General features: G+C 43.2%; 2 protein-coding genes across 7 annotated transcripts in view; one reads left to right on the top strand and one right to left on the bottom strand.

The window, feature by feature from the left end:
- The window catches only part of ABCC1 (ATP binding cassette subfamily C member 1), a 48,851-nt gene extending 42,612 nt beyond the window's left edge, over positions 1-6,239 (bottom strand). For all 5 annotated transcript variants that reach the window (XM_032703481.1, XM_032703484.1, XM_032703485.1 and 2 more), the window contains exon 1: positions 6,129-6,239. In XM_032703481.1, the coding sequence (XP_032559372.1) occupies positions 6,129-6,176 (48 nt within the window). In that variant the 5' untranslated portion in view covers positions 6,177-6,239. The remainder of the gene's footprint in view (positions 1-6,128) is intronic.
- Positions 6,240-9,871: 3,632 nt separating this feature from the next.
- CEP20 (centrosomal protein 20) lies at positions 9,872-14,718 on the top strand. Of its 2 annotated transcripts, XR_004359845.1 has the most exons (5): positions 9,872-9,999; positions 10,411-10,608; positions 11,195-11,279; positions 12,138-12,276; positions 14,269-14,718. XR_004359845.1 is itself a non-coding variant. In XM_032703491.1 (3 exons), the coding sequence occupies exons 1-3, from the start codon at positions 9,972-9,974 to the stop codon at positions 11,281-11,283; spliced, it is 315 nt and encodes a 104-aa protein (XP_032559382.1). In that variant the 5' UTR covers positions 9,872-9,971. The 2 variants fall into 2 exon arrangements, 1 of the variants encoding a protein (XP_032559382.1); XM_032703491.1 differs by lacking the exons at positions 12,138-12,276; positions 14,269-14,718 and having other exon boundaries at positions 11,195-11,283.
- Positions 14,719-15,760: the final 1,042 nt, after the last annotated feature.

Below are 15,760 nucleotides of genomic sequence, written 5' to 3'. Positions count from 1 at the left end.
GTGAAAGTTCAAAAAAATACAGGTCTCCAATTAAGATTTTGACATGTAAGTCATATAAAGAGCCTTAAATCATTCATAAGCAAGCCTTCTAGCCCAGTTCCCCAGAATAATATGCAAGAATTGAGACCTCAAATGGGGGAAAAGACCATGCCCCTCCTTCTTCCTTTGTTTCGAAGTAATTCTGAAATATAACTTTTATTCTTATAGTCTCTTAATGTTATCACAAGACAAGACTGTTAGAGGAAGAGGTGGAAAGTTAAAAAAAAATAATAATCACATAATAAAGAGAGGTCCTAAAATTTTTAAATCCTTTATATAAAGAAGATTTAGGGTGGAAAAATACCAGTGACAGAGAAATGCCCTTAATTTCTTATAATGTTTTCTATTAGAAATGGTTTTAGCAAGTTAGAAATGGTTTTAGCAATGGTTTAAGTTCTCAACACTAATGACTTACATAATGTAGATTTGACTTATTAATATAGCCAACAAAAAGCCTCTACCTTCCAATAATTGGTCCTGCATTTAAATCAGGTGTCTGTACCTCCTTGTCCCAAACCCAAACATCAGTATTTCCTCACGTTTACAAGGAGTTGAGATCCTTTGTTATAGGAAGCACTGCATCAGCTGAAAGAGTGTGTAAAATTACAAGCAAAAAAGCATGTTTTGCTGTTGTTTAGCCTAAAATAAGAAGAACCTTTTAGCCTAAAATAAGAAGCTGGTGCTAAGAAATCACCAGAGAAAGGAACACCTGCAGTTGTGGCACTTAGAAGAGTTGTAAGTAACCCAAGAAGCTAAAAGCCACTCAACTATGGCTATTTATTTTGTGTCAGAGAAACATATGACAGATTATATCAGTACTTGCAAAATTAAAATGTAGCCTCTCTCTATAGAGGTAGCACTTCCCTGCCATATCTGCAAGTGCCACAAGACAACATTTGGCCAAATGACAACAAAATATTTACCATTCAGTTTCAGAACCAAAGGATAGGTTTTACCCTTCTGTAAAGTTTTTCACTGAAATCACTGTTCCTTAACAGGATACAGGAGAAAAAGATTCCTGCTCCCATCTCCTTTTTGCACCAAACCCAGGGCTTTTGCTTAATGATACAGGCAACAGCCTGTTGTACCTTGAGTTCAAATCACTGAGAAGTCTGAACACACCTGGGGTAATGATCTTATCAAGGGACTAAGAGAACAGCTTAAATTGGGATAAACTGTCTCTGAAGCTCCCACAGATGCAAATAGGGAGAAAACAGTAATGCAGGGAATTCTGACTCTATTAAAAGTAAGCAAAAGGTCAGTACCCAGCAGTAAGCTTTTTAGGGATGACCCAGAATGACTTCAGCACAACCTGGCTTGACCTTCCCTTGGTCCCAGTATAGCACAGTGTTTCAATGCAAACTGCACTGTAATTGCACGGAACAGCAACAGTTATTCAGGAATTTTGCTGCTTTTCTTTCCTCATTTAACTTTTCGGAGTAACCTCGAACTGACAGCCATAGAATGACAGGTCATCTGTTCAGAAAATCCCTATCAACAACAGATTATCAGGCTTAATTTCCCTGTATTTCCCCCTAAATTGATCTATTCTGGATCAAGGGATATTAGTTTCATTTCTAATCTAAGTTTAATTTCTATGCAAATTTAGATCCTTGTTCATATGACCAATAAAAAAAATGTCTTACAGATTTAAATGGAAGAAAGCTGACAAATGGGCCTCTGGCTTTCATCACTAAAAAACACAGCAGCCAAGCCATGCAAATCATGCAATCTGCTGTTAATTGTAATAAAGGTAACTTCTTGAGTGAAGGGTTTTCTGCTTAACTCTCTACTGCTGCTCCTCTGTTCCAAACACTGTCCACATAAGACCTTCCTCTGTCAACAAATGAGAAGTTTCCTGATCTGCATACTCTTAACTGGTCACAAAGGCACTCCTAAACTTGATACCTCTACAAGTAAAGGCAGAGGTTAAATTCATAGCTTTTATCGAGCTCACCCAGCACCCTCTCACAGCACCTCAAACCTCCTCCCTAGCTTTGCCACAAACACACCAGAAAAGCACTAAAGACATATCTGGCAGTGCAAAAAGCTTCAGGGTTCCAAGATATGTGCCAATTTACTACTTATCTGATGCATGGAAGCATAAGCCACAGATCTTCAGAACAACGTGAAATTGCTCCTTACATAAAATATCTGGTTTTCCTTCAGAAGTCTGCTTCAGTAGAACTACCAGTGTCCTCATAAACAATATAAGCACAGCAGCTGTTTACGTCACACAGTATCGCTTCACAAATGTCAGCTAAGAATATAACGAATTGAAGAATATTAATACTTTTTTTTCTTAATAAAATTCCATCAAGCTACATTATAGATCTCTCTGGCTAAAACAACGTCAACCCAAATACAAAACATAATGTCCTTGGACAAAGAAAATACATTTACTTAGGCAGACAAACATGCCTGAAAGCCTCAGACAGAGGAAGGACAGCAAAGGGAGCAGAGTCCAACCCCTCCAAGCTGGTCCCTAGAAATTGTGTGCAAGGCTCTGCCTCACCTTTACTCATTCGTCCTGTTTTTCTTCTGTAGTTTGGTTTCATATGAAGAAGTGCTAAATCCAGAACAGTAAATGGATACCATTTCTTTACCAACACTGAAGAGGCTCCACAAAAGCTTTCTGCACCAATAGGAAAGAAATAGGCCACGGTTTACACAGGCCGAGATATAGCTTGAATAATTACAGGACTCTAGTTTTCAAAACAGAGGAGATGAAAACTGCTTCTCTCCTAGAAGTCAATGCAATTACTTGCTTTAAATCCTTCCTCAAAAACCAGAAGCTCAACCAGAAAAACGTGGAAAAAAAATCAAATGAATTCTCGCTGAAGTAAAGAACTGGAGCTAACTTTAGTCTAAATCAACTTTAAAAAACACAATGCCTGTGAAGGACATGATAGGAGCTTATATAAATACAAGCCATTTATCTCACATTCCCTTAAGTATAAGGAAGAACCTCAAAGTTTCAGATTCGTATTTCCTACTTCTTTTTCATAAAAGCCCTTCTGAGCGTTGGGCTTGAAATATCCCAGTGCCACAAAAACTGTTAACCTCTTCCTTTAGCACTTTTAAACATGAAAAGGCTTCTCTAAACATGATACTGAGGAGGTTACAAGCTCTGAAAAACCAAAATAAAAATTTTACTCAGCAGAAAGGAAACCCAGCTGACTATTTCAAAATGTAAATGCACTGAGAGCACTGACTGCGTGCACACATGTCCAGACAGCCAGGTCAGCAGGCCAAAGTGTGCAGCAAGTTCTCCATCTGCCTTGACACTTATCCTGCTTACCTGGAGTGACAGTGGTCCTCACCCCACCTTACCTTTGGTTTTTTGTGCACTGGTATTGAAACAAGGTAGACTGCACTCAGACACTAGTGATACTCTAGCCAAAGCTATCTCAGCTATGTTAGGCCACAAAAAAGTTTTACAGCTTAAACAGGTCCTTAAAGTCACTGAACTAGAATGCAAGTAGTGTAAAATGCTACCTCAAGTCCACTAAAGTATTTTAAAGCTTTTATTGTCATCAACAGCTGTCAGTAAATAGTAAATTTATCTTACACAGCTGTATCTTTCTTTATATTATGGGTGGGATACTCATTCTGAGATAGTCAGTGATGCCAGAACAAGAAAGGGTTAAATAGCACCCTTTTAAAAGTGAGTCTAGTTCAAAGGAAGCAAGATGCAGTAAAGTTCCACAGACAAATCTGATTGCAGTGAAGTTAATACACTGAGTAGGGGCACAGAAGCAGGCTAAACAGCGAGAAAAGGGGAAAAAAAAACCAGAGTGAAGAAGATGGCAAACTTTCTTGGGCTCCTGACCTTTCAGAGTAAGTATTAAATAAAACCAATCTGTTTAATTCTCAGACAAGAACTTTCAACAATAACATTCCTTGGGTGTGCAAACAAGAAAAATCCTGGCCAGCAAAGCCTAAGAAGATTAGCATACAGTTTTTAAGGGTCCATTAAGTCCTTTCAACCACAGTCTCCCCCACAATTCAAAACTGAGTTGTCCTAGACTCAGCATCACCTTTGAAAGAAAACACATCTTTTCCTTGAAGCTGAGTTTGCCAGAAATCCCTCTGCTCCTCTAGCACAGCCTCAGGACCAACCAAAATAGCTGATGCAGCCATACAGTTCACCACAGGAATGCAGTAACACGTGCCACCAGGTATGCAGATATCACCCAGCTCTGAGGAGCACAAGAGTGAAGTACCTCAAGACAGGAAGAGCAGCAGCACAACCACAGGGTAGCACAACCACACGTGGTATCTAAAGCCCAGCAGAACATCACATATACACAGGCATTTTCTGAAAATCTGTTACTACTTCAGCTTCAAACAGCAGCAGTAATGGAGACGCCAGAAAACGGAGCAGCCAGAGTATCCATGAGCACCCAAACCACCACTGCCACCCTCTCCACTACTGGGAATGATGCAACAACCAAGTGGAAATAGTGTGTTACTTATGAAGACAAGGAAGATTTTTCCAGGCACATCTAACCCCAGCTGGAATGTACAATTGTTCTTTTGGGGGATTAGAAGAATCCAGAAATCAAATAACCACACCCAAAGGATCTTAAACTGGAAGAAATGAAAGGCAGAGTCCACATGATTTTGAGACAGATGACAAATCCCAAAACCTCAGGAACCAATGCAACTAGTGAAAAAATGTATGAAATAGTTATGACACACCACAAATACCAGAAATGGCTGTAGTATATATAAGAATAGTGTTTTCCTAATAAAAGAATCTGCTATCTGAAATCCTGCATAAACTAGTTGCTTCCAACATCTTAAGTGTAGTTCTTGCTTCCACCTGATGTTGCAATTCCACAGCTCAGGGAATGAGCCAGCAACTCTTTTTCACAATACTACTACTCTCTCAAGTCAGATTTTCCATAAACCAATTCTGAAACATGCATTCTCTAAAGCTCTTCAAATAAAAAGTCTCACGCTAAGAGAGGGGAAAAAATGTATGATGACAACTCATAATTTAGCCATTTCTAAGAAACCTGAAAATTAGCTGAAAAGAGATATGAGCATAAGGAATGTAAAAGCAGGTTAGCAGAGTCAATTATGATCAGCTGGGAAAAACTAAATACATGCTGGGTAATATGTTAATAGTTCTTGAGACAAAACATCACAATGGCATTTGTTGGGACATCTGATTCTATTTTATTTTTTTAACTAGTAATGCAGCTCATTAGCTCAATACCATTTGGCAAGTATCTGATGAATACACAAGTAGTTCTTTCCACGTTTTCCTCTCACCCCTACAGCGCCTTCAATAGCTCTCTCTCGTTTTCTTCCTTTGACTTCCAGCTCTCTCTCCTCCCTTTCTCTACACAACCTCCTTCTCCGTATAACCTGTTTCTTCCCGGGACGGATTTTCACCCCCAGGTGCCTCGCTGCTGCAGCACCTGCGTGCCCGTGCACAACCCCCGTGTCTCGGCTGAGCAGGACCCAACTGCAGCGTCCCCACACCGCTCACCTGTGCACAGCTGGTTCCAGTTCACCCACAGCACCTGTGCTCACCCGCTCTCCGCTGAGGAACAGCGAAAACACTGCTGTGCAAACACGCTACAGAGCTGCCAGCCCGCAGAAAGCGTGTCCGTGGCCTCCTCCCCAGCGCACCCCGCTCCCGAGCCGCCAGACACCGTTATTGTTGTTACCGCACAGCCCCGAGCAACGCGGCCGGCAGAGCCCCGCTCCGGTCGCTCGGGAGCTCGTTCCCAGTCTCCCAGGCAGGCACCCACCCGCCGGTTCCCCCCTCCAGGCATTTTCCTGCCGGAAGCCCCGCACACGAGGCGCGGCGATGTCCTCTCTGCGACCCGGGCGCGGGGACACCGCGCGCAGGCGGAGACCGGGACCCGCCGGCCCCGGCGCGGCCCCCCCCGCCGGCCCGGGCCGGGGCTCCGGCACCGCCGCCCCCGCTCTGCCCCAGGGCAGCGCCGGCACCGCAGGCTCCGCTCCCCCGGAGCGCCCTCGGGCTCCGCCACCAGCCCCGTCCCGCCCTGCTCCCCGCCATCCCTCCGTGCCCACACCGGCAGCCGCCGCGGCCCCGTCCCGCCGCTCACCCAGAAGGGCTCGGAGGCGTCGGCGCTGCAGAAGCTCTCGATCCCCATGGGGCGAGGCGTCCGCGGACTCCCGCGGCAGCGCTTCCCCGTGCGCAGCTCTCCGTGCCCGGGCGGCGGCGGGGCCGGGCCGGCAGCGCCAGCGCGGGGCCCTGATTGGCTCCGCGTCACCGATGCCGAGCCCGGCGCCGCCGCCGCCCGCGCTGCGCGGCCCCGCCTCGGCCGGCACGGGGGCGGCCCCGGCCCCGCGGGGTGCCCATCGCCCCGCGCCCCCGGCCGGGCTGCAGGGCGGCCCCAGGAGGCTCGGCCGGAGCCCAACACGTGCCTTTGTTCAACCAGACATCCCCCGCGTACCCTCGGCGGAATCACCGCCCCCCGCGGCACCGCAGCCGCGCCTGCCCGCCCGGGTCTCCTGCGCCCTGCCCGCCCGGGTCTCATGCCCCCAGCAGCCTCCCGGGTCCCGGCCGCACCACACCTGACCGCCGGACTCGACCGCAGCCCCCGGCGGGGCATCACGGCATCCCCCTCCTCACGGCATCCCCCTCCTCACGGCATCCCCCTCCTCACGGCATCCCCCTCCTCACGGCATCCCCCTCCCCGCGGCATCCCCCTCCCCGCGGCATCGCTCCGGCCCCCAGGTACAGAGACCCCAGGTACCCCCCCCAGCAGAGGCACCGAAGGCCCAGCCCACCCCAGGGCCCCGCGGGACTGAGCCAAGGCATCGTCCTCGGGGAAGGCCACAGCGAAAGCCTGCGCTCACCTTCAAACAGCTCACTTTTCAACGTGAACCAGTTATACTGGTTTCTAAGCCCTGAACTAGTTCAAGTTGATTAGCACGAACTGAACCAAACCAACTCCATCAACAAACAGGTTTGCACCAGAATATATACTAGTCGAACTAACTGCACTGCCATGTAGTTGCACTGGGTTGTGTCTCAAGGTGCACTCTTCACATCCTACTTAAAATGCATTGGTTAAACCCACAGACAGCATCAATGCTCGGCTGACTATCTACTGTAGTGGAATAGACCAGCTGGAATGTGGTGGCACAGAGGTAGCAATGGCATCATATGCTGCAGCAAAGAGCAGTGTGGTTACATACTACCCTACAGTAACATCTGAAAGCTTTAATCACATGAGTTACATAAAGAACCTCAATTTAATTTTTTTTTTCATTCAGAACAATTATGGTAGCGGGCAAAGAAAGAAATAGGTCTCATTTGTCTAACATGTAATTAAAAAGCAGGTATCACAAATAAGAAAAACATATCACAGCCTGCTTCTTTACTCACCTGCACACTTTCACTGCAGTTTCAGAACTGTGCTGGTGGTGGCCAGATTATCCGACTGCAACATTTGTGGTCTTGTCCCCCAGCTCTCTCACTCCTGGGATATCCAGGGGCAGCAGCACCTGAGTTCAGGCCTCACCAAAGTCTCATCTGCATTGATGAACTGAGCAGAATCAAGAAAAATCAAACCAAACAAATCAGGAGTCAGAAGCTATACAAGTTTGTGTCAGTTTAACCCCTACCTTAGTTTATACCATGTTAAAATCTTCATAGTATTGCAAGAGAACAGCTAAATGTTGACGTATGCTTCCCTTTATTATATTAAGAATATTGCTGTCCTGTTTTGTGTACTCTCTACATTGATCTTTAAATCATATTAAATATCTTGGTTTTTTGATGTCTCAATGTTCACTATGACTCGAAAGTTACATCACAGTCTCCAACATGTGTTATCCTACTGCCCCTCAGCTGATAGGAATTCTCTTTCTGTTCCAGGTGCTCTGCAGCACATATAAATGCTAATAGCTCTGACAATTAACAAAAGCTATCCCATAGTTGAGCTTTTCTCTTTTAATAGCACTATTAATAAAATAGTAAACCAGAAAAATGCTAGAGATAATACAAGCTCTAAGAGCTTACACTTTTACGCTGTATAAGAATATAAACTTACAGCTGAAATGATACAGCAGAAAATTATTTAGGATATAGAGGTCATAGGCAGGTATTGTTCCAAGCAAGAAGACAGGAAATAAGCATGAAGTGAGGAGGGTCAAGAAAATTACATTTTTATCCATATATGTTTTTCTCAAGATATTATTGTAAGCTAAAAGACTAAAAAAAAATTAAGTTACACATTCAGGATCCAAACTTTCCAATTAGTTCAAAATAATAATTTTTTTCAGCTTCAGACTGTCCCAATGTCAACAGTGGTTGTGCACCAGGTTACTGATGTTTCTCATCAAATGATACTTGGATCTGCACCTCAAATTATTTCCTTTCCAATTAATTCAATCTCCTTCCCTTAGAAACTCTAAGCAACAGCAACAACAACAATAATGTAAACCAAAGTGCAGTCAAAATACACAGTGAATAATTAATGTGAGAGGAAGCAGAAGACTCTAGAAGAAAAATGTAGCAGACTCAAAATATTTATTGTGAAGAAGAAAAGACAGAGCTGACACAAGCCCAAACCTGCAGAGATATAGAACCAAGGTCTCAGAGTACCAGAAAGTCACTGAACATGGATTTCACAAACCATTGTTACAACAGCATCTTTTAAAACACATAATAATGCAAGAAATACAAACTGCAATCTTGTTTAAAAAGGGATTTCCTTGCAATCAGAAAAAAAAAAAAAAAGAACCACCCAAAATTCTGTTTTGGACCATGAACTTTGCTTTACAGGATACAAACTGAAGCAGGATAGGAAATATAGGGTGGAAAACTGCAACAACTTATCAACTGGAAATCAGGTGTAATAGCAGAGTGACTCATAACAGCATGGAGAAGTTTGGAAGGATGCGAAGAGACATGTTTTGACTGTGAAAATGCCTTGAGTGTTAAATGTAAGGAGCTGTCTGTCCCCAGAGTTGCACTGGGGATCCGGGCAGCGGGCACAGGGTGGACAGAGGCACTCACAGCTACAACACAGTGACTGCTGGGGTCAGGAAACAGATTGATTTCACCAGTACTTCTAAAGACTTTTCTTTCCCTGAATTTTATTTATTGCCCCCCACTAGAGATTCTTTGGAAGCTCATCATATAAATATTTGCTTTGAGAGGAAATGTAGAAAACCAAACAAATAAACAAAAAATGCCAACAGCCCCCCACAACTACACCCTTCAGCCTTGTGAGTCTCAGGCTTTACTACCTCACATTTTCCTTCAAGCCCCAGCAGGCTGCTCCGTCCAGACCATGACAAATCCAGTTCGTTCACCCACACCGGCTGCATTTCCTTTGGGAAACACTTAATGCATTGACAAAATAAACACTGTTGACTCATCCCAGCAACACGGAGCACACGCACATGCCTCCAGACACGCCAGGGATCCTCAGAGTTGCAGAACACGCCGTATACAGTTACATTTTGGCAAGTCCTTTAAATTAGAAGCTCATCTCTGGCGAGTCCTTTTAACTAACAGTTCATCTCTCAGAGAGTCGGTACAAAACTCCTCCGCTACACAGCTGGGGGAAATTCTCGCTCATTCTCCACGTTTCCTTCCTAAATATTTTTCTTTTTTTTTTTTCCCTCCCTCTCTAAATAAAGCTCTTTGACAGTCTTCGAAATTATAGGGGGGAAAAAAGCACAGCAACCTTGACATGCCACAGGGCTGAACCGCGGCCGGGACACCAAGCGGTAGTTCCACAGGCACCATTGAGGCGCTGCTGGTTATTTTATTACTTTATCCCCGTGTGACCTTGCCCGATAACAGAGGAGCCCCCTCGGGCTCCGCTCCCTGAGGACACCCCGCGCTCCCGCCCGGCCCCTCAGGGCCGCTCCGCCATCCCCGCGCCTGCGCAGCGCCCGCCCGGCCCCATCCGGGTCCCGGCGCGGCCATGGCGACGGTGGCGGAGCTCAAAGCAGGTCGGGGGCGGCCGGGATGGCCCTGAGGGAGGACGGGGTCCCGGCGGCCCGATGGGTCTCGGAGCTGCCCAAGGCGCTAAAGGGGCTGCCGCCCTTCGCCCCGCACAGCGCACTGCCCCCTCACGCATAGCGGGCTGTATTCCGCTCTGTCTCACTATTAACCACATCCTGCTCCAGTTATTCCTCTTCTGAAATTAGCGAGCGTGTGTTTACTGCTTAAAAAAAAAAAAAAAATTAATTTGTGACTTCTCTGAAGGCTTAATTTTTGTATGTGACGTGCCTGGAGCCGTTAGGCACTGCCACGTGCCCAGGTGGAGATACCTTATCGCTGTCGCGCCGGGGACGCGCCGGAATTATGTTTATGCTTGGATGCGTTGGGCTGTAAATTAACAGATCTTTCTATGGTAATAGTTTTAAAGGACACGCTGGAAAAAAGAGGCGCTCTTGGAGAAATCAAAGCGAGGATCAGAGCTGAAGTGTTCAATGCCCTGGACGACCAAAGCGAACCGCGGCCGCCGCTGTCCCATGAGAACCTGCTGATCAATGAACTGATCCGTGAATACCTGGAATATAACAGATACAAATACACAGCATCTGTTCTAACTGCAGGTACCGGGGGTGACTTCCTGTCATCGCTGTAATAACAGTCATTCATTGTTTGAGTAATTCCACTGGTACTATGGAATTAATAAACCGCACAATCTTGTTTTCCCTCAGAAATTAATGGGGTACAAACAACCTCTCCCCAGCTTTACTTGCAGCATAAAGCTAAATCACACTATTAGTTTTTGAGAAAACTTACACTCTGCTCCTTTCACTTAAGTTATACTGTTTATAGAGTAGTTGATGCAAGAGCAAGATGCAAGAGCAGCCTGCAACAAAATACTTTTCTTGAAACATCTAATAACAGTACTTTAGAGGAAAGACTTGTTTGCCTGATTAATTTATACTGTAAGGCTTCTTTAATATTTTCTTAGATCCTTTTAGAGTGAAGATAAAATGGTAATGTGCTATTGCAAATTATATGAGTATGAAGCAGTAATGTTATAAGTGAGTTCCCTGGAATTACAATATACTGTTAGTTACTAATAATCTAAAAGGGAGGTGTGTGCTCTCCTGCTCTTTTGAAGTCTCCTGCTAATTGGTGATGTTTTCCTTACCAGTCTTAAGAATTTGGGGAAAATCTTTTTTCCAGAATCCGGCCAGCCTGAAGTGCCCTTGGATAGACAGTTTCTTGCCAAAGAGCTGAATGTAGTCGAAGACGCAAGTGGAAGATCAGTGTAAGGAGGATTTTTAAAATGTGTTGTATATTCTGTATATCAGTATATTTTTGTCTTTAGTGTTATTACAAATCACATATAAGTGTTCTCACCAGCTGAGATGTGACTAGATCACACACCTGGCTCTAATGTGCTGGATTCATGGCAAACATGGGGCCATTTTCAAACACGCTCCAAACTACCATTTAATCCTGCCAACACTGTGGCATTCTCCAGATAGAGTCCTTGCACACCGTGTCTTTTACCAGCACAGTCTGTTTTCTACAGGAAACAGATATGTTCTTTGCATATCAGCGAGCTGCTTTGTAGAGCAATAAAAAGATTATTTTACTGTGAGATTAGATATAAATTCACAGTACTCTGATACAAGGGCATCAATGAGCTGAGGGCAGAAACAGGTTTAAACATGTTCAGCAGTCTCTGTAGTTTGTGCTGTCCCAGTCTGTCAGGTGCTTGGGAAGAACCAAGTTTGGGGTGTGCAGTGGTGGACTGCTGTATAGCCCACCAAAATCTGATCCTTCGTGACTGTGTGGATCCTTCTGATCCATAAAGGAGAGAATGTGGATGTGTTCTTGTGCTAAGCAAGCTCTGGTTCTTCACCTGCCAGGGGATCTGGAGTTCAGTGCAGAGCATCTCCTATTCCAAGTTTTTTAGGGGAGTGTTGGTGTTCAGAGTGAGCTTAGGTCTGTACTTATTTATGTAATGATACTTGGCATAATGTATTTATATCATTATAAAGACATCTGTATATATTCTAGAAGTAAGTATTAGGGTCTAAGAAGTTCCAAGGAAAGGGTGTATTTTTAATTCTCAGTATTTATAGCCTCTGTAGACTACTTTGTAATTTCTCTCAAACAGACCTCTCCTGTATGGAATTATCTCTCATTTCTTACATGGTGGTAAAGAAGAAAGTACACACAATACCTTTCCAAAAGGGTCTTGCTGAATTATCCAAAGCAGAACCTTACCAAACCACCTACTGAGAGAAATCAAAAAGGTGGGGTGCAGTGTCATTTTTGCAGAAACGTTATTTGTGACTAGATTTCCTATACCATACATATGCATAGAGCAGCATAAACATGCAGATGGACACAGTGTACCTCCTTCTCTGTGTGAGGAATGCTTTGAATTGACACCTTTTTGTAAGAAAAGTCCTCAGCAGAACGGTGTTTATACCTCAAAATAACATTAAACCGTGTGACTTGGCCATGTGTGTTGCTCATGGATTCATTAAACAAAGTTCCTACTTTATCCAGCTCAAGAAAAACCCATCCATGATTCCTAAAACTACCTGTGCCTTTGTTTAAATAAGTGACCACCTTACCCCAGCTCTCCATCCCCCTTCTCCCTGGCCGTGTCCCAGTGGCACAAGACACACAGCATACAAACCCTGTTGCCCTTGGAAGTGCTGCACTGGCCTTCAAATGTGTCAGCAGTAGAACTTTCTCTGCTATATGGGAGTGTATTTTATTTAAAAGCAGACTTTTTAAAGTATTGCAGACAGCCAAACTGATAGAATTTTCCAGCAGTGCAAGGTACTGTGTTGCTTTTGTTACCTTGTAGTTACAGCTACTTACTAGTTTTTAGAGAGAAGGGATAAAACTTATTGTTTAGCTTTATACCATTAAGATTTTTGGGCTGTTGAAAACAGAAAGTTCATTTAAATTGGACAGCTGTGCTGTTGTAATTTGTAGATGGTAGAATATCTATCATGCCATTTATGCATTTAGAAACAGAGATTTACTGCTCTGCAGTTGTTTGTAAACACCAGTCCTCGGTATCAGAAAGGTCATACACCAGATGGCTTCACCATTTCCCTTAAAGGTAAACTGGCCAAACTGTACCCCCTTATACTATCACAAATATGAAAAGGGTCAGCTAAAGACAGTCTTACTACATTGGTGATTTAATACAAGAATTTAACATAAATTCTCAATAAACATATTAAATAGTGGGCATATCTCTGTTTCCTATCTGGTCTAACTTACCTAATTTATGTACAAAGTTCTTAACTCTTTAGCTGTCAGTTCTGGAGATGGGCATAAACCTTTTCTGAGGACATAATTCACATCCCACTGACCACGGGAGCTTAAGCCCTGAGTTCACTGCTCTATAGTAAACACTGCTAAATCTTATTTGCCCTTTCTGGTCTGCTTTCTGATTGGTTACAATTAATATTGCCTAAGCTACAGGATGAAAGGGTTCATTGGTCTAGTTTTTTCCTTCAGAGTCTGCTTGGCATATTGCTTCATTTTTCACTGTGAGAATTTAGTACTATCCTGTTAGTACTATCAACTATTTGGTTTGTATCCAAAAATTTGAAAAATACGAGGCCTGAGATCACACAGACATCTAAAAAGTGTGAGAGAAGTACCAGCCCCCTTTTTTTAAACAATGCTGTTTCTCTTCTGCCAGAAGAGGGGGCTGAAGAAATAGAATTTCCATACAAAAACTGCTATAAATTTCTTCTTTGTTAGAAAATAATGATTCCTATCAGAAATTCCTCCATTTTTAAAAACAAATTTAGTGTACAGAAGAACTGTTTTTAAAGTATAACTTTGTCTCTCAGTTCTGAAGTTGTGGACTGTGCAGGGTAGCCCTGCCCTGTTAACTCCAATATAACTTCACACAGAGATTTAATTGTTTACAGTTAGTTACAAATTCAAGATTAATCATATTTAACAAGTAACTTGCTCTTCATATTAGGAATTATCTTGCTTATTTAGGTGTATGAATATTCCAGCAGACTGGGGATCCTGATAAAACGTGGATTCTGTTGTTTCAGTTCATTCACTGTAGCTGAGTTGGAAGTTGTCTGAAGTCTAATCTTGAGTAATGCAAAGCTTTTATCTCTAACAGGTGCATGGAAACATTATTTGTAAAATTGCCTGATTTTTATATTGTTTATCAAAGTTGATATAGTAAAAAATAACACACCTTTGGGGCCTCCAAATGCATGAGAATATTTGTGTCTGTGTTTCCTTTTCAGACGAATTCCAGAACCAGGAAGGATGGCTGGCACAAGCATCGAAGAGCCCCTTGTTTTACAAAGTATAAAGAGATGACATCTTTTATTTCGCTAATTTCTCATGTAGAGTTCTGTAAGAGTTAATTTAGGACATTCTTCATTGCATAAATTTCTCTATCAAATCCAGTGGGACCATTTCAGCTGGTAACATCTACCCATGAGACAAGGACAACGAGGTCATACTTATTGTCAATGAAAAAATGTTAGCAAAGACTCTCCTCCTCCAGTGCTGGCAGAAGGAAAACTGTATAGGAGGTCACATCAATGAATCCTGTGTCTAGAATTTGGCTTGAAAATACTGGGTTTATCCAACAGATTTTTGTTAAGTAACTTACCATTTCTGCACTTTCTTTACTATGTTATGTCTTTGTGTGTTTTTCCTGTGTTTCTTAATAAAATTTTCCAATTTTATTCTGCGTGGTATTTTGAGAGTGTTCAAACTAAATCTTCTAATCATCTTTTAAAAGGAGAAGCTGTTAATTTCAGATAAGTCAGGGAAAATAAATTTAATCGAAAATTAAAGTGCTTTAGAGGGACAGTTGTTTTTAATTCTCCGGAAGCAAGGACTATATTTATCTTAATTGCCACCAAACAAGTGAGGGTAAGTTTTTTCCATCTGGAGTTGCTAAAAATTGTATGGTCTAACACTGGGTATATGAGAGGGGAAGGAATTTCTGGGGTTTTTTCCCAAACACATGAAACTCAAAGTCAGGCAAAGCTAAAAATAAAGTTTATAATAGATTACTGATTCCCAGAGCTCTTTTTTAGCTGAGGTATTTACATGTTTTGAAATTTATTTTAGAAGCCAAACTTAGAGGAGTACATAAAAATAACAGGGTCAGCTATTTTTTTCACTACTCATTTAACAAAATGTTTCAATGTTAAATGTTTCCAGTGGTAATGAGAGGAATTTCATATAAATAAATGTTTAGGGTAAGGTTCCTAAAAATCTTAATCGTTAGATAAATGGTACAGTGAATAGGGGGAAAAAAAAGAAGAGAACGTGCAGTTTGTGAATTTGGAAGGGCCCTGAGTTGTACACACTGTGAAGTTTTGCCTTTACCTTGATTTGACCCAGTTAGCATTGCAGGTGTATTTTCATTTCTGCCAGGAGGCTCATCTGTGCTCTGAAACTGCCGAGAAGTTACGGGTGGAAGGCAGAGGCTGCATTTCTCCATTTGAAGCCTCAGCAGTGAGCTCATCTCTCTGCTGTGACTGGCAATGCCTCTAGCTCTCCCTTGCTCATTTGTGAGTGTCTCAGGACTGTTGCCAGAAGGGGAGGACATATTTGCAAATCAACCTCGACCAAAACCAAAGTCTCCTGTAGCTTTGCATCAATGGCAGTTGACCACTGGGTCAAGCAACTCTGTCTGTGCCCTCAGTGTTTGCTCTGAGCTTGCACCTCCTTCAGGTTCAGCTGCTGGGCTGAAGAGCCATCCCTGTAAAAGCTACT

Source organism: Chiroxiphia lanceolata, chromosome 16, assembly GCF_009829145.1.
Source record: "Chiroxiphia lanceolata isolate bChiLan1 chromosome 16, bChiLan1.pri, whole genome shotgun sequence".
Classification (NCBI taxonomy): Eukaryota; Metazoa; Chordata; class Aves; order Passeriformes; family Pipridae; genus Chiroxiphia; species Chiroxiphia lanceolata.
Note: the sequence above shows the minus strand (reverse complement) of the source record. Positions and strands in the feature narration are given on the sequence as shown.

Excerpts from the sequence above, each read along its gene's own strand:
- CEP20 (XM_032703491.1), top strand. The coding sequence starts at position 9,972 with ATGGCGACGGTGGCGGAGCTCAAAGCAG. Across the intron at positions 10,000-10,410 it reads GGTGGCGGAGCTCAAAGCAG|TTTTAAAGGACACGCTGGAA; the intron begins GTCGGGGGCGGC and ends CTATGGTAATAG. Across the intron at positions 10,609-11,194 it reads AGCATCTGTTCTAACTGCAG|AATCCGGCCAGCCTGAAGTG; the intron begins GTACCGGGGGTG and ends TCTTTTTTCCAG.